The sequence below is a fragment of the Gymnoscopelus microlampas genome (genome assembly GCF_963454915.1).
Source record: "Gymnoscopelus microlampas genome assembly, chromosome: 14".
In the NCBI taxonomy this organism is placed as follows: Eukaryota; Metazoa; Chordata; class Actinopteri; order Myctophiformes; family Myctophidae; genus Gymnoscopelus; species Gymnoscopelus microlampas.
This window is the reverse complement of record NC_139951.1, coordinates 23,282,136-23,309,286: the sequence shown is the minus strand read 5'-3', so window position 1 is coordinate 23,309,286 and position 27,151 is coordinate 23,282,136. Positions and strand designations below refer to the sequence as shown.

At 39.8% G+C, this 27,151-nt stretch overlaps 1 protein-coding gene across 1 annotated transcript; it reads left to right on the top strand.

Moving 5' to 3' along the window:
• Positions 1 to 230: 230 nt before the first annotated feature.
• Positions 231 to 25,617, top strand: LOC311060128 (vesicular glutamate transporter 1-like; the record flags this gene model as incomplete). Its single annotated transcript, XM_084078254.1, has 13 exons — positions 231 to 292; positions 9,831 to 10,086; positions 13,459 to 13,577; positions 13,677 to 13,791; positions 14,173 to 14,260; positions 14,638 to 14,724; positions 18,428 to 18,564; positions 20,682 to 20,831; positions 21,273 to 21,405; positions 23,730 to 23,840; positions 24,759 to 24,886; positions 25,050 to 25,119; positions 25,325 to 25,617. The coding sequence occupies 13 exons, from the start codon at positions 231 to 233 to the stop codon at positions 25,615 to 25,617; spliced, it is 1,749 nt and encodes a 582-aa protein (XP_083934380.1).
• Between the last annotated feature and the right edge of the window lie 1,534 nt (positions 25,618 to 27,151).

Below are 27,151 nucleotides of genomic sequence, written 5' to 3'. Positions count from 1 at the left end.
CTTAACTATGATTAGATAATGTTTAGAAGAAGCTCAGGCCTGGTTTATTTTCTGGCAATCTGCCCTTCTGGACAAACTTTTACTGTAAAATTTGACACCATTTGACCTGTGCTTTAAAACAGTGAGTCAAAATAATTTGGTTAAATATAAAAAAAAAGTTGTATGTGTGAGTGAGAAATCCAAGTCGGAGGGAGTATAGAGAACAAGGCTCGGAGCCTGGAGCCGCAAGGATGGAAGTCCGGCCGGACAGGTTTAAGATTGTTGCAGCCAGGACTCTCGGAAAGATATATGGGTAGGTGGAACAGATTGTATCAGCATTTAGCACTCTGTGGTGGAAGTAAAAGTATAAATGCTGCAATGTAGAAATACTCTATTCAGAATTTACTTGAGTAAAAGTACAAAAGTATTGGAATCAAAATGTACTCAAAATAGAAAGTACTCATTATGTAGAAAGTCCCATTTCACACGTTTTCAAATGTATAAAAATCTTTTTTTGTGAGCTTGTAGATCGGCTATTTTCAAATGGCCGAAATGTATATAGAGCTGAAGTGGGTAATGTATCTTTTGTAATAATAATCAAAATCTACAAAGTAACTAGTAACTAAAGTTTTCAAATAATTGTAAAGTAAAAGTATAATATCTGCCTATGAGATGTAGACAGTGGAGTAGAAGTATTGCAAATTGGAAATACTCCAGTAAAGTCAAAATACCTCAAAAATATTCTTAAGTATAGTACTTAAATGTACTTGTACTACACTTGTTACCCATTCCTAACACACAAAGTTCACTTTCGGTCAAGATATTGGACTGCAGGGACTCAAAACAAAGAGATGTTTTTGTTGTTGTACCAAGTCATTCTCAAAACGTATGCAACTGAGAACTGATCCACTAAAGATCAATGTGTCCTGGTGGATAGGGTTGGGTGGCCTGCATCGTGTCTCTGATAAGAGTGCAATTCAAATGCAAGGCTATTTCACTTAATAGCCAAATAAAGTCAGTTGCCAATTCTATTCTCAACATGCACTGCTTCGTGACTTGACATGCTTTTAGTCACTGGTGAACCGAAATCAAGATTGAATTGTCATCGAAGGCCAGTTAGTTGTATGTAGGCTAATGTATGGAACCCATAGAGGCTGTGATGCCGTATTCATTATGGGGTCTATATCCTATATCCGGTGCATGAAATAAACAATTCATAAGCCTATTTATAAACATACAAAATTTCTCAAAATGGTAAGCAGCCCAGTTCGTGTTTGAAAGTTCCTTTCACTCGTTGTGGGCAAAGCTCACTGGGCCTGCATGGGTGGAGTCAGTGGGCCACTGCCTACTGTAGATGCCTTGTGTATCCTCTGCATGCAGTGGTGGGAAAGTACTCAAATGTTTTACCTAAGTAAAAGTATCAATACTGCAATGTAGACATTTTGCTTGAGTAAAAGTGCAAAAGTATTGGTCAAAAATGTACTTAAAGTACCAAAAGTAGAAAGTACTCATTATGCAGAATGTCCCATTTCACAAGTTTTCAAATGCATAAAAACCTTATGCAATGCATTGTGAGCTTGTAGATCGGCTATTTTCAAATGGCCGAAATGAATATAGGCCTATAGGGCTGAAATGGTTAATGTATGTTTTGTAATAATAATCTAAATCTACAAAGTAACTAGTAACAAAAGTTTTCAAATTATTGTAGTGGAGTAAAAGTAGCCTACAATATTTGCCTCTGAGATGTAGAGGAGTAGAAGTAAAAGTACTGAAAATTGGAAATACTCCAGTAAAGTAAAACATACCTCAAAATTGTACTTAAGTACAGTACTTGAGTAAATGTACTAGTTACTTTACACCACTGATCCTCTGACTGATTCATTAAGGGTGCGTTCGTTCGTAAATATAGCACTGAGCACACTGGCCAATACAAATAGGCGAGTGCGCTCCCAGTGCGCATTTCCGAACGCACTCTATGTGTGGCAGAAGGTTTGAGTGAGGTGACTAAACGTAAAATATTTTCAACACTTAATCTCGGCAGAGTTTCAATTTAACATCACAGAAACTACAAGCCAAACGCAAACGGTGGCCATAAATTAGCTTCATTATTGCCTAATGTTGTGTTGCTCATAGGTTTTGCCGTGCCATAGCGATTGATTGGTTGATTGGTTGATTGGTTGATTGAATACTTTATTAACAGTTTGCAAAAAAAGCACAGGAAGTACAGTTCTATACAAACGCCATTGCTCTGAACTGTTTTACTCTTTACTCCACAGGTGTAAAAACGTCCGGGAGATAGCTGTTTTATAAATGTAGTAATATACGTTTTTTAAAACCTGTTATATTCTATTGAGATAATGTGAATACAAGGAGGAGAAAATCTAATATTTAACAAATAACTAACTTGATCCAAAATCTTTTGGATATTTTATTTATTTGGTATTTATTTTAAGAAGAATTCAGGTAATTCAGGTAATCAACCAACCAGCACCTAATTGATTGGGTATCGTAAGACAAACTGTCTTTCTGTGACGTGCCTGATTGGCTAAACTAAACATGCACGCATTTCTTCGCGTACTCCGTTTCTTTCTCTCAGGATTTGAAGGACCGTCTGAACACAAATCCTCTCCAGAAATAGCCCTCTCTCCCTTGTCCAAGCTGTCGGCCCACGTAAATCCCTGCAGGCCTCACACACCCAACCCAGGGCTACCTCTCCCTTTCTCTCTCTCGTCCCCCCTCCCTCTCTCTAAGTAGCTGTAGCCTACAGGCTCGCTACGTCCGCGGTTCGATAACTCGTCATCATGTTCCATCCCCCTCAAGGCATTTACTCTGAGGATTACACTCACTCACTGTCTGTTCATACTAGCCAAGCTTTTATTTCCTCTCAGCACGTGCTCTGAGGTGCACCTTGGGCACCAGTGATGGAAGAAGTACTGACATTTTTTACTTAAAAGTATCAATTCAATACCCTAAAAAAGTGCACATTATGCAAAAGGTCCCATTTCAAGTTTTCAAAATGTATAAAAACCTTTTAATGTAAACAGAAGCTGCATGGAGTTGACTAATGTATGTGTTGTAATAATAATCAAAACCTATAAGTAACTACTTAACTAAAGTTGTCAAATAATTGTAGTGGAGTAAAAGTATAACATTTGCCTCTGAGCTGTAGTGGAGTAGAAATAAAAGTATTGAACATTGGAAATACTCAAGTAAAGTACGAATACCTCAAGCAGTATTTGAGTACTACTACTTACTTTACACCACTGTTAGGCACAGTATCAGAGCAGGCCTATCGTGCGTAATGCGCACTGACTTGTGACAGTCTTTTGCACGCACCTTCTGAAGGCACTTTCTATTCTATTCAGTTCTAGGCTGCCCTGCAGCAGCAGCTACTGCATGTTGAGAGTTGTGGTTCAGCTCTAGCTTCTGTTATCTTCTATAACGTATGTTACATCAAGGGCATTTTCTACACTCTCATCTGTTCCACTTGTATTATGTCATATAATTTAATAACATACGTATTTGATGTTGCCATTCAGTTTAAAAATGGTTGAATAATACTAATAGTGACCCCTGTCCAACTAGGCGGCTTAAAGTTGTGATCAAAGCAAGTGATCATTCCATTAATGACAAAATATTTTTTTATGCCAGTGCATGCACTGTAATCATCACACAAAGGGTACACAGATCAGTCTCTCAAGGCTACATTTTGTGCATCAATATAAATAAATAAAACTCATAACATGCGCCAAACATAATGAGCTTTGCTTCAAGTCACCTGTAGTGAATCATTCCATCCCATCATATTTTAGTATTGAGCACTAGCCTACTTCCTTCAATCTGTGTAATAAGCAATGTTCTTGAAATTCATGTAGTGCAGTTTAATTTGGTCAATCATTGTAGCATTTTAATTGTAATATGCTTGTTCGAAAATAATTACTATAATAACTTGTGTGATATGGGCTGTGCCGATAAATACTTGTGATGAAAACACACAGTACAATGTACTGCTACCCTATATGCAAATGAGGCAACAAAAAAAACTCATTACACGGTGATGTACTGTAGTACTAGCCTTGGATCAAGACTATCACAGTTGTTCGTTATCGTGTCTGACTTTAGCTTTCTCTAAGGCTAATGTAGTACTATGTTTGATATTGATTGTTGTTCAATGTTTGCATCATGGAAGCATTTCACAACACTGCAATGTGTTAGACCATCGTTTCTTTGTCACACCTAATCAATGATTCAAAACAACAACAAAAACAAGTGGCTGAGCATGTCAGGGTTTTGATGATTCCAAGATCTTTGTTTTGAACTCTGAACTACATTTGCTGAATTGTCCTCACACTTGTCCTTGAGTCGTGAATTAAGAGATTAAGTTTGAGAGAGTACCTGGAGAGTTCTCTCTCTGTCTCATCTGTCTCTCCAAGCAGACCTTTGGAGGCATGGACTCAGGTCATGTAGAACTATGACTATATTCTGAGATTCCTGAGTCCTGTTTCTACTGACTCAAACTATGTATAGTCTGAGATTCCTGAGTCCTGTTCAAACTGACTCAAATAACTTTACTGACAGCAAGCAGACCTGCTGCTGTGTTGTGCGACATTGTATGAAGGGGAAGGGTCAGGTAAACTGCTGAAGATTACAAGGGATATTCTGTAACTCAAGGTCAAACATAGTCAGCCGGACATCAATGAGCCAGAGTAGATGTGTTGAAACATATTTGTGCAAAGGTTTGACAGATTGTCTTTGGAACTATTTTGCATAGATAGAAACTATGATTTTATTATCAATAACTCTAATTTACACTGATCTTTGTTGTGCATGTTAAAACCGCAGGTCATTGCTCAAGAAAGGAAAAACTCACTTGATGCAAAGATTTTCTGGACCCAGATAAAAGAAAGCAGTGTTGTGAACTATGTGTGACCCGAAGAAAGAAGGGGTGGATTGAGGAAGAAAGACAGGAATAAAGATGAGCGATGGACAGGAGGAATGAAGACAGAGAGAGAGGGAGGGGGAGAGAGAGAGAGAGAGAGAGAGAGAGAGAGAGAGAGAGAGAGAGAGAGAGAGAGAGAGAGAGAGAGAGAGAGAGAGAGAGAGAGAGATGCCCACAAAGACAAAAATAGCCAGAGACAGCCAGAGATATTAATAATTCAACACTGAGAATCATTGATACTTGATCAATGTCAAAGACAATTCAAACTGCATCTTGAATTAACTATTTCCTTACAAGAGTGTGTACCAAGAGTGCTTTGCAGTTGTGCACATATTATTTTGGACCAAGAGTGCCCTTTGTGTTTGTTTAGCACTAAAGCTTTATTTTTTTGCTGACTGCACTGTGCAGCTTTGGTGTCAAGAACACAGAGTCCTCCAGTCTTTTCGTCCCTGAGCCGTGAGTTGTGATCCCTGTCATTGTTTCAAGACTCCACCTTCTAAAATGCTAAGCAGTGAGATATACTGACCTATACTTGGGATGCTTTGGTGGTCTGATGATGCACCCTCTGTTCAGTGTTTCAGCCATGTGCCTCCATGTGGTTCAGAGTGAAAGTCATTAGATGACTATACTATATACTTATATAGTTAGACCAGTGGTGTTCAAACTGTGTTCAAGGGAGGCCCCGCCAAATGAGTAACGTGTACAAGTGTCTTTGACTACTCTAACAATATATTTCAGTATCGCCACATGTAATAAATCTTTCCCCATACTCTTGTAAGAGTTCACTCAAATGTAGGTAATTTGTATATATAATATGTTCCCTACGGCAGAATCATTTGGAATTAAGGTTGATGGCCTAATTAAAGTCAATTTTGGGTTCTGTGAAGTGTGACCACTGGGTTAGACAATACGTAACTTGCACTTAGACATGTATATCTTCATAAACATCAACAGCATGTTAAGTTGACTGTGCAGTAACAGTTACAGAGTAGATTGGCGATTTTTCATTGGTACTGAGCTGATAATGATACCCTCTATTTACAGCATTCCCACATCACAAATTGCAAGCCATTATGTCTCAAAAATGTATTACAGTATCTAACAGGGCTAATCTGTCCCGTGTGCTTTTGGATATTATGTTAGCAAAAGTGCAGTGCTCTGATGGACAATTGTATCTCATAAAAGGACTGAAACTTTTCCAATGATGTGACACTCAACTTTCATCACCTGCAAATGGCCATATCGGATGTTTGCACATCCCATATGGCCAGTATTAAAATAATCCATTAAGAACCTCAGAAATGTTTATGCAGATACGGATATGAAAATTCAGAGTGATCTTTACGGGTACTTTTTTTTTTACACTCAGTCACTGTCATCCCTATTTTGGGAAAAATCTACAAGCTCACACCATGTCGCAGTTATTTTTGTCGTATGACAAAGTACGTATAGGTCAGATCTTTCTATGCTAGCCTGGCATTGAATTCTAACTATGCCTTCTCTCCTGTACTCCCCCAGTCTGACCTTCTGTCAGTGTCCTCTGGCTGTCTCAAAGACAAAGACAAAGGGAGTTGACTGCCTGTAAAAGGCGTTACAGATGTGTCAGTACACTGCAGTTAATGAAGCAAGCTGTCTTCTTCCCTGTCCTGACTTCAGGGAAGTCAGTCTGTGTCTGTGAATTCATATAACTAGTACTTTGACACTGTTCTGCTCAACTCATGGCAATTGGATGACTGGCCCAGGGTGAATTTATATTTCATGCCTCCTGGCCTCCCAGACCGGAGGTTGCTCATAGTCTTCTTTTCTCCTTTTGGTGCACAATGGTTGAACATAGTAAGTAATAATGCGCTAAACCAGTGGTTCTCACACATTTTCATGTCAAGGACCCCCAAATCAATATGCATTTGCCTGCGGACCCCCATCTAAAAATATGTTGTGCCAGGCACCCCGTACAAGATTTGTCTTGTTAAAATGTGCTTTCGGCATGACCTGGTAGTTATGATATGCTACTCATACGCTGAGATGGCGGTGGCCCGGAACGAACCCAGAACCTTGTGGCCAAAAGTGAGTGATCAACCTAGCAACCCGGTTGAACATAAAAGCTCAGTGATAGACACACAGTGACATGATGTGACTTACCCGTATTTGTATAATGGTAAAGTGCTAACAATAGGCCTATTATATCTACCTATAAATGCACAGAATCTCTGCATGTCTGTCTGCGTGTCTGTCTATCCCCCACATATCTCAAGAACTGTGTGAGCAATCGACTTCAAACTAGGAAAAAACTAAACCAACAGTTTTTTTTGTGAAAGTGTAGGGGTTAGCAGCGATAGGGACTATGTGTGGGGGAAAATTGTCAATTGGCAAAATGACAAAATTTGGGGCAAAAGGTGAGGGGGTTGACATGGTGGTTGATGGGTTTTGCTATGTCTTCTCTGTCTATGTCTTATGCTCACATATGGAGATCCCTGGTGTCATCAATATGACATTATAGTGTTGACGTCATAGAGTTCTATGATAAAGCAGCAAGTAAATCATAGGAAATTGAGAGACAGCGAGGCAGAGGATGTACGCATGAGTGGACCTCGTTGAACATAGCATCTCTTTTAGCTGGATGAAAGGTAGAGCAAGTGGTTCCCAACCTTTTGTTGATGAGGGCCCACTTGTTAATCTCAAAAGCATCTGACCACATTTAACCCATCTGACCACTTGAATGGCTACCGTGTCCGTATTAAGGCGTTGCATGTCGAGAGCACGTTTATTTTAATGATCAATCAATCGATTGTGTTCTGGCTTGAAGTTCCTATCAGGATTTTTCATGGTTTATTTTTTGGTCCGTTCTTTTTTTATATTGATGTCATATTGTCTATAAAATCATAGTGTTTTGCCAATTAGTTGGTGGCCCACTTGCAATACCTTCAAGGCCCTCCAGTGGGCCCCGGCCTGCAAAATTTACTTGAGTAAAAGTACAAAAGTACTGGTATAAAAATGTACTTAAAGTACCAAAAGTATAAAGTACTCATTATGCAGAATGTCCCATTTCACAAGTTTTCAAATGTATTAAATGTATAAAAATCTTTTGAAAATAGCAGATCTACAAGCTCAGGCCGAAATGTATAGGGCTGAAGTGGTTAATGTATCCTTTGTAATAATAATCTAAATTTACAAAGTAGCTAGTAAAAGTTTTCAAATAATTGTAGTGGAGTAAAGTACAATATTTGCCTTTGAGATGTAGTGGAGTAGAAAAGTACTTTACTGAAATACTCCAGTAAAGTAAAAAACATACCTCAAAATTGTACTTAAGTGCAGTACTTGAGTAAATGTACTTAGTTACTTTACACCACTGTGTATTGACCATATGACCTCGCTGTAGTGACATCTACTATTCAGGTAATTTAATTATAGGCCTACTGTATATTGAATGGGCAGATATCACGTGACACTAATCACATCCTGGAACATTAATTGAGTTCACCTGTTTGAGCTAAGGTGCGTGTAATTTGTAATCAGAGGCAGAGTCTCACAGAGTCTCACACACACACACACACACACACACACACACACACACACACAGGCTCACACACGCGTACACGTCACGACTGGTTTTAGAGGGAGAAGCTCTTTGTTTACCAGACTCTCTTTCCCCGTGTTTCGCCTCCACATTGCTTGTCAGTCAGTGGAGTCTCTAAAAATATCAGAAGACTAACAACTGTCTTGAATATTCAGAGTAGAAGGCGCACAAGGTAGCTATGCATGCAGTCATTTTGCCTTGTTTGTGCACTGCATTATTATAATTTCGGTTTGTATGGGCGTTTGTTGTGTTAAGTTATAACATTTCATGGACACTTCAAAATGGCTGTCAACATAATTCATTTGTGTTCTTCTTAAAATCTAATATTTCATTCATATTGCAGTTTTTCACTGTGTGTTGGGTGAAGATAAATAAAAACAGTTGTGTAACAGCAGTTGGAGCGTGGTTTTATTGTTGTGCTGCAGCCTCAGCAGAGAAACATTTAAGAGCAGTTACATATATTCTAGAGAAGGGAAATATATGTCTAATCTGAGTGCTAGAAATGTTGGGGTTTGTTTAGATTTGGTTTTGATAGGGAAAAAAAGTCTTCTCTTGGACACCAAGCTGACTGACCACTTGTAAACAACAGACTAATTATACTATAGATTGTTTGTAGGCTACTATACAGTATGACATTGCACTCATTAGAGATTAGGTTAAGTGTCTTTGCTGCCACATGACTGAGAGGCAGGTGCCTTTGGAATGTGATGGCACAGTCTGAGGGCATGGCTACACTTAGCTCTGGTCCATAGCGTTAGAAGGAGAACTCCTCCATGGACCAGAGCTAGGCTACACTGACAAGGAGGAAACACCCAGCAACATTATTCTAATCTATACTATAGACTCTATAGTGTAGATTAGACTCTAGTGTAGATTAGAATAATGTTGGTGCTTTTATTAAAAGAATACATTTCTGACTTATTATAATTGTATCTTGTTATATTATATCTATTATTAGCACAGTTTCTGCGGAACATATGCCGAAAACATTTAACTGCTTGTACCAGTATAAGTAACAAATAAATCCCTCTTGATTGTATTGCATCGGTTAAAATGTTGTTCTCCAGACTTCTTCCCTCTATATAGATACAATATAACAAGAAAAAAATTATAATAAGTCAGAAATGTTTTATTTGAATAAAAATAAAGTAATAATACTGGATGTATATAGAAAAGTTCAAGTACAGGTAGAACGGCAGACGATAAACCTCTTAAGACCGGTACGATATGTAGTAGTAGACCTATTAAAAAATTGGATAATTAAATGTGGTGATTCCTTTGTTTTAAAGTTTAATTAAACAGATTCAAAACAAATCCTTAACTTCGTATTGTCTGCAGGGCGCTTGAGAAGAAACAGGAGAATGGAGGAGAGACCATCGAGCTGTCAGCGGAGGGCCGTCCGGAGATTGTGCAGGAGAAGGAGATGCCCGTGGTGGACTGCACCTGCTTCGGCCTGCCACGACGATACATCATCGCCATCCTCTCTGGCATTGGCTTCTGCATTTCCTTTGGCATCCGTTGTAACCTGGGTGTGGCCATCGTCAGCATGGTCAACAGCAACACCATCTACAAAGACAATAAGCATATCATAGTGGTGAGTAGCCCTAGATAGAGGATGAGGTGGTGTTGGGAACATGTGTTCAATGGTGGTGTTATGGGAACATGGATTGTCACGAGGCCTGAGGGTCTATAAGTATTGTTTTCCGTAGGATTTAAACTCTTCTCCAGAGTTGTTGTACAGCTCACAGTAAGCTGACAGTACATTCCTTAAGGTGCAAACAATACAAAGTGGCCAACAGATTTACTGCATGGCCCTGCAGGAGTCTTGGTGTCTATAAGGTTGGTGTATGTGTCTGTGTGATGAACTAGGTCGGATAGTGTATTCTTCCGCATGTGTTAAGTCCTCCTGGTGAAACTCTGTTGGGTGAAAAGAAGTGGCTGGTGACTTCATGTAACGGAGGAGATCTGTGCTCATTTACACCCTCCCACATGCCCAAATATAGAGGCTTGCAGCAACAGGGACTACAATAGTGTGGGGAAAATTGTCAATTGGCATAATTAATCCATGGGCCAGGTGAGATCTCGGTACCATTAAAAGAGGAAAAACATAGTGCCGTGGTATCATTTTGTTCGTTTGACATCCCTGAGGGATAAGATGTGTGATAGCAGTTTCAGTAGAGTAGCTGAGTACCGTTTTAGGGGTATACTCTGATTATGCAAAACCACATAATTCATTGTTGTCTAAATGAAAAAACTGTTCACTTTATGCAATTTTCAAAAAAGGTTTGTACCATGAATGGACATGACCAACATCACAATATAACAGTAGACAGGCTGAATAATGGCTCTGGTTGCCATACTGGGCAAATCCAAGATGGCTGCCAAGATGGAAATTTAATATCTATAGAATCATGAGTGATACTTCTTTTTATGGGTTTGTGGCGATGTAGAAACTATTTAGACTCAAGCTTGTACCCCAGTGCACAACTCAACTCAGGAAAACATGTAATAAACATGTAAGCAAGGATCACACTAGACTCACTGTAATTGTTCTGAAGATACTGATGTTAATGGTTCTCTATTTAGCCTTCTAAAAACACATCCCTTGTCCTATCTTCCAAAACTGTGGTACACAAAACCGCACACGATTTTGGACATACACAAGCTAGGCCTTGCTTTGGGAGAAAACATATGTGAGAGTCTGGTTGTGCTACACACATTTGCAGGATGTGACACCGTGAGTGCCTTTTACTGGTTGTGGAAAAAATAATACACTGAGGTTATTGAAGAAAAACCCAGAATTTCAGGAGACATTCAAAAAACTTGGCCAGACTTGGGATGTTTCAACAGAGCTGAGCAGATGTAGTCCTTGAGTTGTTTGCTTGTAAATGTGCACGGCCAAGCAAGCTTCCTGACCACAGTTGTCTTAGTAATCGGTTGAGACGTACAGACCTCTGCAAACTCCAGAACTGTACTAACCAAGTGCCTGAGTAAGTTTCACTGCCTACAGTTGAACAGGACAGTTCTGATGAGGAAGAGATTGAGTAGTTCATACCATGTTAAATGTCATGTTCTTTGAATATTAAGACTGGTGTAATATTTGTGATTTATTTTGATAATAATTAAAAAACAAAAACAATTGAGCTTATTGTTTATTTGCCACAAAACGGTTATTATTGAGGGCAAGGTCAACATAAAAGTCAAGGCCAAGGCCTGGGCCGCAGTGTGGCGGTCCAGGCACCCTAGCCTGGCAGCGTGTCGCTGGTTCGAATCCCATTCCCGAGGACCTTTGCTGCGTGTCACTTGCTGTCTCTCCCCATTTCCTGTCAGTCTACTGTCCTATCTATAAAGGCATAAAACCCCCCAAAAACATCTAAAAAAATGAATTAAAAAAATGTAAGTAATCTTTTCATTGTAACCTCAGAGTACACCAGAGTGATAAAGAACAGCTGTAAAAAAAAAAAGAATATATATATATATATATATGTATTAGGAAAAAAAGCAACATTTTGTTATTGAAAATTCTTGTTGTAAAAGCAAGGACCTTATTGTAAAGTAGTCTGGCATTTCTACCAAATTCAAGCAGTTTACCATAATTCAGCACTATGTGTTTCAAGTTTCAATTCAATTGTCCAATATGTGGCCCTTCACTCACTTTGATCAAAGTCAGTATGGCCCCTCTGGAAATAAATGCTGCACTAGTTGCTGGGTCATATCATTCACTATATGCCACCTTTTTTTTGTTCAAGGTTTCTTTATTGGTATTTTCTTTTCTTACCTACAGGTCAATAAGATAAAAGCATAACAAAAATATTGTATGTTATTGTATGTTACCCCTCCCACGCTCCCAAAGTGCTCCGAAAGAGTCACAACCTCGGTATCTTGTTGTACCGGGACAATACAAACAAAAGAGACACAATTGCAATGCAAGTTGAAAGAAAATGTAAAACAAAGATGAAAACAAGTCAAAGAAGTTAAGTGTACACAGAAAAATGTAAAATGAAAATACACAAAAATGAATAATCCAAAAACAAATACATAAACAAAGAAATACAGTGGGGTCAGTTTTATGGGTCATTAATGTCAGCAGCATTCATCCTCTCTATATATATGTTAAAAAAGGTTGCCAGATGGTGTAACATTTCAGAGCACACCCCCTTGTGGAGTAGCGAATGATGCATAATATCATTAACCCATGATTTGAAAGTTGGTGGGAATTTTTCTTTCCATTTAAGCAGTATCAGGCCCTAGCCAAAAGGGATGCAAAGGCTATCATATTCTTTTCTTGGCGACTAAGTTATACTCTATATGCCACCTTTTTTCCCGATCAGATATGAGGGACGAAAACAAGTAATCAGCTACTATTTTGACATTGCTACAGTATCATAGAATTTCACTACAGACATGTAGTGCATGCATTATTAACTATTTCTTTACGCTATATGTAAAGATGTTCACTGAAGTACTGTAGCCTACCATGGTGTATTAGTTGAACAATATCAATGAGAGAGTTTGTCAGAGGCGTGTCAGCTTTCATTCCAGCTTCACAGGTTTTTAACCTGAATCCTGTCTTTCACCATTTTTAAGCCTATCATTCAGAGGTTTTAACCTGAATCTTATCATTCAGAATTCCAGAGTCTTTGTAAATGAGCTCTGCACACAGAACGCATTGGTATTATGTCTGATTTTGACATATTCTTACAATAGAAGGATATGATTCAGGTTAAATATCCGCAACATCGCCCTGACTGTCACTCTTGACTCCACTGACGAGTATATACAGTATGAGACATTGACTTTGCACAGGACATTTTCATTGTGGCTTTTCTCCAGTATACTTGTTTCATTATAGTCAAATCCATGAAATGCGTTCCCAAGAGGTGACCTCATTCTCTTTAAGTCACATAATAATGTAATTCTATTTAACTGATATACATACCAATTCTCTTCCTGTGTCTCTCATTAGCCAGCACAGTTTAACTGGGATCCAGAGACAGTGGGAATGATCCATGGCTCCTTTTTCTGGGGATACATAGTAACTCAAATTCCAGGAGGATTCATCTGTCAAAAGTTTGCAGCAAACAGGTAGAACCTTTTTACATTGAAAACTAGGACAATAACAGATGCTGTCATGCAGTATATTATATCTAATACTTGTCTTTCATTCTGTTTCCTCCTGTGCAGAGTCTTTGGATTTGCTGTAGTGGCCACGTCTTGCCTGAATATGTTGATTCCCAGTGCAGCGCGGATGCATTTTGGCTGTGTTATCATGGTCAGGATATGTCAAGGACTTGTGGAGGTGCTTTGCTCTTGTTCCTCCTCTATAGTTTTTGCTTGCACTGACAAAACTTAACATATGTACCCTCAGCTGACAGCTAGCAGCTTTATCTGGCCAAATGCCATACTTGAATTGTTACCATTACACTCTGACCTGCTAACGTTAGTCATTTTGTGTTAATAAAATGAAGACGGAGAGACATACGGTTATTTAAAGTTTGTTTTTGCTAAGGGAACCTAGGTTTACATTGTCTAGTTTTAGAGGAGTCTAAAATGATACTGTAATGTTCAGAGAACGTCTGTTTTCACAGTTAGAGAAAACCAGTAACATTAGCTGTTAATCTTTCAGAAGTACATTTAATATCACTGAAATCACTTCCTAAAATGATTCCTCGTCCGACAGGGTGTCTCATATCCTGCCTGCCATGGTATCTGGGCCAAATGGGCACCGCCTCTGGAAAGAAGTCGCCTGGCCACAACAGCCTTTTGTGGTGAGTTTATTTTGTCATTGTATGTTTCTCTCTGCCATTCAGAGACTATTGTTTATGATCACGTTTTGGGGTAAAGATACAGTATATCACTGTTGTCGGGCAGAAACCTTGTATCTCCATATTTACATTTTTTATGTTTTTTTTTCGTCACATATGCCCTACTTCATCTATAAGATCTTCAAGCAAAAGTAGAGAAAATAGCCGATCTACAAAGTTGTGAGCTTGTAGATTGGCTATTTTCACTATTTCTGAAAATATTCGTTCCATTTCCTGAAAAGTATTTTTTTTTTGACATACAAGGTTTCCACCCCAGACAGTGCCAATATAATATAAAGAAATTTAATGATGTGTGTCTGTCTGTCTACTGTATATCCTAGGCTCTTATGCTGGAGCAGTGATTGCCATGCCTCTCGCTGGTATACTGGTCCAGTACTCGGGGTGGTCATCAGTCTTCTATGTCTATGGTCAGTGACCCATTTAACTATTATGTAGAGGTTGATTCTCTTAACTTATTATCTTACTATTCACATAATTCAAACATAAAAGTTCCGTTCCCCTTTGGATTTGTGTTCCTGTTTGTGCATCTAACACAGTTAGATACCTGTACTTTTCTCCCGCCCATATCCTTACCCTGAGGGTGGGATGTATATCGTGCGTGTACTCACATTCACAAAACAAGATACTGAATTAAAACAATTAGGGAATGGAATTATATAACGTTTACACTTAAATTACTTAAAGGGACTACACCATGAATTTAAAAAATCACACCCAGTGTGAAGTGGGCGGTGTGTGGTCATCACAACATGACTCACTTAAAAACAAGAAATGACATAAAGTCATAATATCCCCGCTTGCGGCAGGCTTTTTTTGCCCCAGTCTGCAGCACAAAATGTAAAAGCACCATAACATGGTTAATACATTTTATTTTGGGATGTACAATACATGAAAATTACGGGATTAGTAACGCAACTTGCGTCGATAACTAATGGAGAGTGGACATTACCGCGTTTGGCTAAAAACAGTTAGTTAGTAACATCATACAAGCATACAAGCTAACTATTAGCCAAATTCGGCTAGCGCTCAGACGAATCCACTGAGAGAGGCGTGTCTAGTCCCATAGCTTGGGAGGACGAGGGCGCCCGTTCAGATTATGGGAAAGTATCCCATTGGCTTAAACGACAGCCAATCACGCAAAAAAAGTGTCGAAGAAGTGTCGAATACATGTCGGAAATCTGTTGCGTTGTACTCAGTGTGAAAATAGACCCGCAGCTCTGCAAGCGGGTAAAACGGATAAATGACTTTTTTTTAAGTCCATACTGCTATTCATAGGGCTGCACATGTGTCATGTGTTTCGCTAGCCAATCACAGTCCTGAATTTGCAAAGTCAGCCAATCACATTACAGCTAGTGAAAGTGGTGATGACACTAGCTGTAATGTGATTGGCTGACTTTGCAAAAGCATAGATTTGCATTGACTGTGGAAGGGTAAGGGGTGTAGACTGCGTTGTAGATTATTGGCCAATCACGGTGCAGGATTGGTCAGTGTCCAAAACTCACTTATAGGGGGCGGTTACACCGCCCCAAAAATAATAATAATATTTAATATCATATTGTTTATGTCCCTCAAACGTTTTTCAAAAGGTTTGAGCCTAAATCAAGCCTCAGATATACTCATTCCAACTAACTTCTCTCTGGCTTATAAAGCACTTTCACCTGCAATACCACATTGTCCTGTTTGGCACAGGACGCTATTGAGCCAGTTTGTTTGCATGTTATCTCCTGGTTCTGTGTGGAAAAAGTGAAAAAATAAATAAATATATATATATATATATATTTTTTTGTATTTTTTTTTTGGTTGGAACTGAAAAACGGGAGGGATTGTACCCTGACGTGACGTCACGTCAGGGACCAAATCAGTTTGGCTTGTTTTGAGACCAATTTACAGAAAACCCCAGATTTGCTGTGAAAGCCTGAGTGTTCAAACTGGGGTATTTCTGGGGATAGAAGAGAGGTAGGGGAGACCAAAAACACACAAAAAAGAAGAAAAAGTTCAAATTCATGGTGTAGTCCCTTTAAATTACACTAAAATGAGGGAACAAATTGTATATTGTGCACATTAAATTGCATTTTGTGGGCTCAGTGTAGTAAATGGTGGCATAAAATTGTCTCCGCCAGGAGACTATGTTTTCGTTCTCGTCCTTCCGTGTGTCCACCAAGCTAACATTGGTCAAGCTTCATGTGACACGTGACAATATGTTGAAAGGGTGTGCTTTGATTGGCTAGCGAGACGCATGATGAAATAGAGACCTATAAATAGGTGTGTCACTCAGAGCATGTGAGCGGAGCGACGCGATTTTGACGTGAGCGCGGAGCGGGTTATAAAAAGGTTGGAGCGCTACTCAGAGCGAGGACCGCCTCCCGCTCCAGGCCGCCCTCGCGGGGAGCGCACCGAATGTTTGAGCATGCCCGGTCGCACGGACTCAGAGACACACAGACATGTGCAGTGCACAGCGCACCGAGATGTCATTAGAATTTCTACTTTCTTTTTCTTTTCTTTTTTTTTACTGTTGAGCGACCCGGTTTGAGCGGAGCGTGGAGCGAGATTTGCGCAAATCAACGTGAGCGAGGAGCGACGGGGAGCGGAGCGCGGGGGGGTTTAACATGAGCGAATAGCGAGCGGCATTTCAGCCCCCTGGAGCGCGGAGCGGCATTTTCACCCGCTCCGCTCCGCTCACATGCTCTGGTGTCACTTCAAAAGATCATTTATATCTTTTAGGTAAGACAGGATTAATCAGGAACAGTACTGGCGGAGACCTGTGCTCCGAGGAGCACATTTTCTAGTTAATATTTTACTCAATGTCCACTCTCCGTAGAAACAAAGCGTTAACATTGAAAATGCGATCATAAATCTCTGTGAGTGAGTGTGTCACCAGTGTATCTCGAGAACTGCCTGACCGATCGACTTGAAACTTTGCGTGCTTATCGCCGAGGACCCCAGGGAGTGATGCGCCCAGTAGAAAGTCAGTCGAAGCAGCGGATCTCCAAAAAGCATAGATAAATCCTCAAGTCCTATGTGGAGTAATATCAATATGATGTCATAAACTGGCCTGGACTCCATATTTGGGCATGCCTCACACTCAATATGGGTATAAAAGGGACCCACAGATACAGAAATCTCCATATATGACCATACAAGGGACATACATTGCATAAACAGGTAAGGGGCATGCATTCCCAACTTGCATGGTTCCTGACTTGCATAGTTCCCAAGTAGGCTGGTGCACAACAGGCAATATAAATATATATAGAGAATAAGGGAGGACCGGCCGGCCGGGCAAGTTTCTGAAGTCACGCTCATATAACCATGACTCAGTCATAAACATAATATGGAGCTATGAGCAATGCAATGCGCCCAAATATGGATTGTGCTGCCTAACCTCAATGTGTCGTCATGGCATCAGTAAACAAATCAGTCAGATCCATATATGGGCACGAACTCTAGATGTGAGGGCGCTGTGTACCTCTGGTATTATAAATATATCCACAGGTTTAGAAACTAGACATAGCTAATGTTCTGGACACTTTTATTTTATATTGTGAAAAAAGACATTCTAGACATTCTACCTGGAAATACATGTTTGTTTACAAACATTCAAACTTTCTGATCTGGACTCCAGCAGTCAGAGTTGCTTCCCTAAAGGTTCAGTGTAAAAATGTTGAATACCAAATCACATAATTGACTGAGAACTAGGGTTGTCCGATATTGGCTTTTTTACCGATAACCGATATACCGATATTGTCCAACTCTTAATTACCGATACCGATATCAACCGATACCGATATATGCGGGGATTATTGTGATTAGGGTAAGCTCAAATTTCATATCACACACACCATATACAGTAAGAACTCCTGTAACTTATTTATAAAGCAAAAAAAAAAAAAAAAAAAAAAAAAAAAAAAAAAAAAAATTTCAAAAACCGATACCGATATTTTCCCGATATCAATTTTTATGCTAATATCGGCCGATAATATCGGGAGGCCGATAAAATCGGACATCCCTACTGAGAACATTAGAGACATATGAGCATCTATCATAGCAACACAGTAACTACTGACTACTGACTTTTAACTTTAACTAAACAATTCTGCCCCCACCCCGCAGGCACCTTTGGTATCCTTTGGTACTGTTTCTGGATCTTGGTGTCCTACGAGAGTCCAGCAGCCCACCCCACCATCACAGAGGAGGAGAGAACATACATTGAGGAGAGCATTGGTCTGTCCTCCATGAACCAAACTCCAGTAACGGTCGGTATACAAATATTGTGTTTTGATATTTAGGTTAGTGGTTCAGTGCCTTGGTAAGCAGGCAATGATTTAGGCTAGTGTTTCTCTGCTCTGGTTGTGGAGATATACAGACAGACACAGACCATGTCTATTTTTCTATTCTGCCACCTATTCTATTGGTAATAATATTCACCTTGCATTCACCTGGGGGCGGCAGTGGCTCAGGAGGTCGAGTGGCCCCTCTTGGGAATCGGAAAGTTCCCATTTAGATCCCCGGCTCCCCCTGGGTTAGAGTAGAAGTGTCCTTGAGCAACACAGTTACGCGCGCGTGCGTGTGTGTGTGTGTGTGTGTGTGTGTGAATTTGTGAATGTAATGCATTTTGTAAAGCACTTTGGGTAAGAACCATTTATTTGACCATTTATTTGTAGGCACTTCTATCTTCTATGCACTTCTCTTATCTTCGTGCATTTTATCTACGGATGCAGGAAAATTTGTGTTTGTTGTATCCGTGAATAGAAACAACACAACACAACACATACTTTATCCATTCAATCCTCACATTCTTTCTAGTGGTCTGGTTTTTAAATTGATGTTGCCTGTCTGCCTACAAGTGTGCCTGCCCAGGATATAATAGCAGTGGTGGAAAGTAACTAAGTACATTTACTCAAGTACTGTACTTAAGGAGTGTTTCCAAGTTGTTATACTTTTACTTCTACACGACTACATCTCAGAGGAAAATGTTGTACTTTTTACTCCACTACAATTATTTGAAAACTTTAATTATTAGTTACTTTGTAGATTTTGAACAAAACATGCATTAACCACTTTGCCCTATGCATTAGGCTATTTGAAAATAGCCAATCTACAAGCTCACAAAGCGACGCGTTGTGAGCTTGTAGCTTGTATATCTGCTATTTTCTAACCATGTTTATATGGACAAATGTGTGAAATGGGACATGCTGTAAAATTAGTACTTTTTCAGTACTTATATTTCAATGCAAATACTTTTGTACTTTTACTCAAATACATTTTTTAATACCGGACTTTTACTTTCTACATTGTGGTATCGTTACTTTTACTTAAAGTTCACCCAAAAAAATACTTATTTTCTATCAATTACACGCCCCATGAAGCCTTGAATTCATGGAGATTTTTTGTTTTTTGTCACATTCCTAAGCCAATAAATCGATGACCAGGTGGCTGCTCAGTAGGAGACTCTGCTGGTCTCCTATTATTGGCTTTGGGACAAAATGGGACAAAAATAAAAAAAATCTCCATTCATTCAAGGCTTCATGGGGTGTGTAATTGATAGAAAATAAGTAATTCTTTGGGTGAACTCCTCCTTTAAGTACAAAATGTGAGTACTTATTCCACCACTGTATAATAGTCCTTCTTACATCAATACTGATAGGGAAAATCTATATGACAGGTCACTGGTATCGATTTGTGTTCTCCATCTGTGCTCAAAAGTCAATTCATTCATATTCATGTCTTCATACGTCACCCTTCATTACCACAATGGTCCATCTTCTGCTGCTGATCGTATCTCCTGGGACTGGTTTCATGCATTCGGAATTAAAGGACTCATGTCAGTGTCTATTCAGAGCTTCGGCCTTATACATAAACCACTTTCCCATGAATGGCTTTATTTTTTATTAGATTCTACATTTGTTTACATTTTGTCCAAAGTCATTAAAACATTACCAAACTTACCTAAATAATAATAACATCATTGCATGGTTAGTAAATCATAGATTTCATTCGTAAATTACTTGTTGGATTACCTACGTCAAGTCTCTGCAAGTCATACCATACTGAAATGAATGGAGTCTTTCTCGAAAATCTAACAAACCACCATATGCTTTGGAATATGGTCAGCAGTAATGTCAAGAATACTGTGAGTTAGTAGTCAGGCTAAATATTCCAGACCACACGTATGGTCCTAATTAAAGTATAAGCATAACCCTTGACAAAGAAGATCCTTTTAAATCAGAATCAACTTCACATCACAGAAGAAGTGGGTGAAATATCTAAAATCTATCTCCACATATACAGTACATACATATATTTTTTAAATATTTGAGAAACTATAGGCCATTTTGTACATCTCATGTCTGTTCTTTTCCTGTAGAAATTCAACACGCCATGGAGAGCGTTCTTCACATCCATGCCAGTGTACGCCATCATCGTGGCCAACTTCTGCAGAAGCTGGACCTTCTATTTACTCCTCATCAGCCAACCTGCTTACTTTGAGGAGGTGTTCAAATTTGAGATCAGCAAGGTAACAATGGGCAATGTGCAAAGGGGGGTCGGGGCGATGTGATGTGAAGTACTGTACTCCCACAAGCATCCATACAGTATCACTCTAAAGAGTCATGTCAAACTTTATTTGGTATACACAGAGTTTCACAGAAAAAAAAGCATAATTTGAAACACAGCCTACATAACTTTTACACAATTCCATTTACATAATTACATTACATAGAAACCACAACACTAGAAAGAGATGGATATGGACCTTGGTGAGAATAAAGGATTTGGGCCTTTGGGTAGGGTTCAAAAACACGGTTCTAATTACAGTACCAGGGAAGGGTGAGAGGGTTTCTTTTGACCTTCCTTGGTTGCGTGTTTCTGTGTAAACTTGCATATGTGATGCCCAGAAGTATAAATGTTTTTGATCTGTATAATCTAACTTCCATCCCGTCCACCACTGTCCTTCTAGGTGGGAATGGTTTCTGCCCTTCCTCACTTGGTCATGACCATCATTGTGCCCATTGGGGGGCAGCTAGCCGACTACCTACGAACCAACCAGATAATGACCACCACCAACGTCAGGAAGCTCATGAACTGTGGAGGTACAATAAGAGGGGAACAGAAGGGCTGAAGAGTACTGTAGATAGGAGTTTACATATCCTGGGATGTTTTGCTTATAGTTTCCATGGGTGGCACTTGGCATTGCTGACTCACACCAAGAAGGTCCTATGTTTGAATACCACTGGGATTGGGGTCTTTATGTGTGTTGTTTCCACGTTATCCCTGTGTTCACCTGGGTTTCCTCTTGGTGCTCTCGTTTCCTCCCACCAAAATACACACGCCAGAGAATAGTAGATGCACCGCTTGTAAAAAATATATAAATAATAATAATACAGAGCAAGAATAAAGCACAAGTGCCTTACGGAAAAAGTACAAATGATTACCAATAAAGCAAAAACATAAAATATTAAAAACATAGCAAAAAAGGCAGTGAATCAGGCAAAACCGTGAGGACATGAATAACAACACAGAGATTTAAAAATCAACACGATTCAGCAAGAGTGAAGAATTAGGTCTTGAGCTGTGCTTTAAAGCTATCTATAGAGGCTGCCTGTCTTAGGTGTAATGGGAGTTTATTACAAGCCGTCGGCTCGTAGAAGCAGAATGCTGCTTCACCGTGTTTTGTCAGTGTAAGCACTTCGAGCAGGTCAGCACGAGAAGACCTTGGAACATATCTAGGCAGGCAGTCATAGAGGTATGAAGGTACCAGACCATTGAGAGCTTTATAAACAAGTAAAATATTTTTTGAATCAATCTTAAAAACAACCGGGAGCCAATGTAGTGAAGCTAAAACTGGAGTAATATGTTCTCTCATTTTAGTTGTAGTTAAAACTCTGGCTGCCGCATTTTGAATGTCAGTTGTTTTCTTTGGCAGGGCAGAAAAAAGTGCATTGCAGTAATCAAGCCAAGAGAAAACAAAATTGTGGATCAACGTTTTTGCATCGTCCAGCGACAGAGAGGCTCTAATGCGCGTAAAATTTCTAAGATGAAAGAAGGCAATCTTGGTAACATGATTAATGTGTGTATTAAAATTCAATTCAGAATCAACTAGACAATGTTGTTGAATTTCTACAGTCTACTTATTGTCTCCGCCAGGAGACTATGTTTTCACTTTCAAGCCTCACGTGACACGTCACACGTGACAATACGTTGAAAGACTGTGCTCTGATTGGCTAGTGAGACGTACATGACGTATAGCGGCCTATAAATAGATGTGTCACTTTGAAAGAGTCTGTGTCTCTTTCAAAGTGAGGTAAGACAGGAATAATCACGAAATGGCGGAGCAATACATTATGTAGACACACTGGTGTCATCACAATACATAATATAAATAGCTTAGACAGGATTAATCAATATTTGCTGGCGGAGACTTGTGCTCCGAGGAGCACATTTTCTAGTTATTATTGATTCTATCTGCTCACTAGAACCAAATAAAGACTACTTCATCCAATCAGTTAATCAGGGTCAACTATGAACAAAATGTCAGGTTGTATGGATTCCTCTGTTGTCTCTACACAGTCCAAAACTATTATTGCAGTCATTTAATTCTGACCATAGGCACGTGAACCCATCAGATATGGACCTGTCAATTGCACTGATAACTCTCAGGACAACTAAGGGGTTAACTGTAGAGTCGGCTGAGGTGAGAACATGATAGCTGCATAAGGTCAAAAAGTCGCAATGGTGAGACGAGGAGACTATTTTTGAACTACAGAGAAATCAATAGAGAAACGAGGGACATGGGGAAGTATATACATGTCGCACTGTGATGAAGCTGCATCATGGTCAGAGACTATGCTGGGCTAATGTTAACCCCCGCTGCTAACGATTTTTAGAATGTGGAAGAGAGAAAAGACTTACCAATATATGATTATAACAATGTCCTCCTGTTGATGCATGTTTCCAACACAGAACACCTGTATTGTAACTGTACACCTTTAGCCCATTTAAGTTCAGGGGCAACCATATTTTGATCTTACCGGCATTTAAGACAACATTTTGCATGAAGAAAATTGTCTTAAATGCCATGCCGGTAAGATCAAAATATGATCGTAAATTGCTTAGTGAATCGGGGCCATTGTCCTTTTTCGATTATTATTCAATTCTAAATGGAAAGTGAACAAGTCTGGTGAACAATTTACTTTTAACTGGCCTTATTCCAGTGTGTTACCAAGTGGTATCCATATTTAATGATGTTGAAACATATGCATATACACATACTGTATGTTGTTCCATACATAATACATCACATAGCTTTATGAATGAGGAAGATTTCTATTATAAATGTCTACCTGAAATACTTTTCCAACAGCAGTTTGACCAACTGTTGTAAGTTGTTTCTTCACTTATTTGTTCTCTGCAACAGGCTTTGGAATGGAGGCTACATTACTGCTGGTAGTGGGGTTCTCTCATACAAAAGTCGTTGCAATTACATTCTTGGTCCTGGCCGTTGGCTTTTCTGGGTTCGCAATTTCAGGTGAGATACTATCAATATAGTACTTTTCTATACCTCTAACTTCTTCTGGCTGCAGTTTCTTCACTTTATTTGTTTATTTGGATGGGACAGCGCATATTAATGAACAATATATACTGTACATGATGTAATGTAAATACACCAGATTTAGCAAGGATGCTAATTTCTATCTGTAGTCCCCAAACATAAAACTGGCAACAATAACATAATCCACTACTAGAAACACATTAATTATTAATTATTAAACATATTAATGTTGACCTCTCTCACAGATCAAAAGGATTTTAATCAACACCCATAAGCTCTTAATTCAAACTCTACGTCAGCCTTGATCTCAACTGAGGAGCTTGCCTTGATCCCTCCATTGATAATTGCTTCATTGATAAAGCATGTGTAATTAATAAGATGGGTCTGTATAGTTGGCCAAGATTAACCAAAAATACTAGACTGAGACCTTGACTTTGACATAGATTTTATGATATAGTATTTTTCATATTTCCCTGGCCTGTACAGTCCCATTTGACTGAATATGAGGTCTTATTGTCCCTGTGTCCCAAGTCTCATAGTGCCTATGCCAATGTTTATGATTCATTCACTGCTTCACAGCACAGAATATAGTGTATGTTAAATGGATAGGTGATTAGGTGGTTGATGTGTCCCTAAGGCGTGATCACTGCAGGGTGTCCGCAAAAACACATGGGATGTCCAGAATGAAAACATCTTTAATATCCTTGTGCATGTGGTTCTGGAAAACAAAAACATATTGTGGCATAGAATTATGACAGTAATCTAACAATACACATAACATACAATAATGCACAATCAGCTGCACCCCAAAACTATCAAACACACCCAGCCAACTCAGCATGTATCATTGCTTGAATGCTTCACTATCAATTCTTTCACATGCTTCTCCACAAGGGTTCAATGTCAACCACCTGGATATTGCACCCCGCTATGCCAGTATCCTCATGGGCATCTCCAATGGTGTGGGCACTCTATCTGGCATGGTTTGCCCTCTTATAGTTGGTGCCATGACAAAGAATAAGGTGAGAACTGTTTCTGAATATATGTGTTATAACTCAGCGGTTTTAAGCTTTGGTGCTGGAGATCGTGTGCTGGTGAATTTGATCTTTATACTTTATCTTTATTTTCATCTCATGTCACCCTCTAATCACTACTCTTATCCTTTCCTTCTCTCTCTTCTTGTAGACACGGGAAGAGTGGCAGGGTGTGTTTCTCATAGCCTCACTCGTTCACTATGGAGGGGTTATATTCTATGGTGTGTATTCCTCAGCTTCCCATTTTTTGCTTGCCTTTAATTCTCGTCTGCATTATTCTTACTGCAAATGTGTACAGTATACTGTATACTGTAATTGGTGGTTATTGCTGTCATGGCAGCTGTAAAGTGACATATGACATGGATGTGATTAATGGGTGAGAGTCATCTGCACTGATGGCTGTGATGCTCCTCTTGTGTGCTGTAGGGATCTTTGCGTCCGGAGAGAAGCAGTGGTGGGCCGAGCCGGAGCAGCTGAGTGACGAGAAGTGCGGCATCCTGGACGAGGACGAGCTGGGCAACGAGACGGAGGAACTGTACCGGACGAGTGGCGGGGGCGGCTACGGCGCCATGAACCAAGATCCCAACGGAGGAGCTGCGGATGGTGGCGGCGGTGGAGGGTGGGTCTCGGACTGGGACAAAACCGAGGAGTACGTTCAACCACCGGCCGGGACCAATAACTACCTCTACGGAGGCGAGGACTCCCGGGAGCTGAGATAGGATGTGTGTTGCTGGTAGCCTTTGGGGGTTGGGGTGGTGGTGGTGGGGGCACGGGAACGGTAGGTTGTTTGTGGAACACAGAACTTTTTGAAAAGGAATGTGGTGGGGAAATCGTATTGTGGGTTGGGGTGGGGGGGTCGTGCTCAGCAAGTCTGGATGCACTATTATTATTGAACTGTAACAAGTGACCACTGCACAGTGGAAACGAAGGGAGATGAAGGACGCATAGGTTACGCGAGTGTGTGCGCGCGGGTTTGTGTGTGTGTTTGTGTTTGAATTTGTGTATCTTGTGTGACAGACATGTCACTAAGAGTATTTCGAGGCTCCAAAGCTTCTTTGTTGACAACCGTCAATTGACCATTTGTCAATTCCCGCCTCTGATCCCACCCCTCTTCCGTGCCCTTTGGTTGCTGTCATCATCCAGTACCATTGGGGGGGAAAAAGGTGTTTGTCAGTTGCCTCATATTGATATGTAATGTATTCAATTCTTATTTTAAACTTGGTCTTAGTAAAAAAAAGGAACATCTAGTAAAGTGACTGGGCATAACATCCCCCCCCCCCCCCCCCCCCAATAGCATAACTCAGCATAAACAACCGCTGCTATGCAGAATGAACTTGCTGGTTGGTCGGTCAGGGACCAATCAGAAGGCTGACAATGGGTCAATTGCTCTGCTGAAGGAGCAGGATTGTAGATTAATATACCTAGTTTTGTTGCATTTTTTTTGTTTGTCTCATCCCATACCTTTCACTTCACTTGTTACTAGCCAACTCGTTTTTATGTATGTAACTTGACAAAAACGTGTTATAAACTACAGCACAACAATGTCATTCCACTGTACATACATCTTTATTGATAGGTGTTGTGATTATTTAGCTAGCTTCAGAGTCGAGGCTAAATTGTAAACATTGCTGTTAGGTGATGGTTAAACAGCACAGGTAAAAAAGTTAATCCGCACAGCATCCCTTTGACTGAGTGTTTCATCAAATTGTTGCTTAGTCTCCTTCACAGTCACAAAGAAATGATGATTAAAAACATCTTAGGATTTTTACTGTCTCTTCATTTTGTTTTATTTGTTTCAGAATGTTTTTTACCGGTCGTCAGTTTATTTTTATTTTACTGCAAGCGGTATTGTTCTTGACTGTAAGCAAATTGTATATTATGCAAAAGAAAAAACATGTACATGTGGAAATATTGTATAATAAAAACTTAGAGGTGATTACTATATTTCACTTCAATGGCTATGGGCAGGTTTTAACGTAAAATTGTTCAAGTTGGCTTGGCCTGGTTTGCTTGTCATTTAGGAATTGTAAAACCACAGCTTGATCATCTGAGAGCAGCGTTGGGGTGAGTTACTTTTTGCCATTGGCTGGTTTACAAAATGACAGTCTTATCTAGCTGCTGGTGTGAGTCATGCAACATTGGCTGTCTCCCCATCGGCCCTCAATGTGGTACACGTTAATGGGGCTTGGGATCCTTCTATCCTGATACAGTGGTGTCCGGTTCCTGTTATGCTCTGCCCCTTCCCAGGAAGCG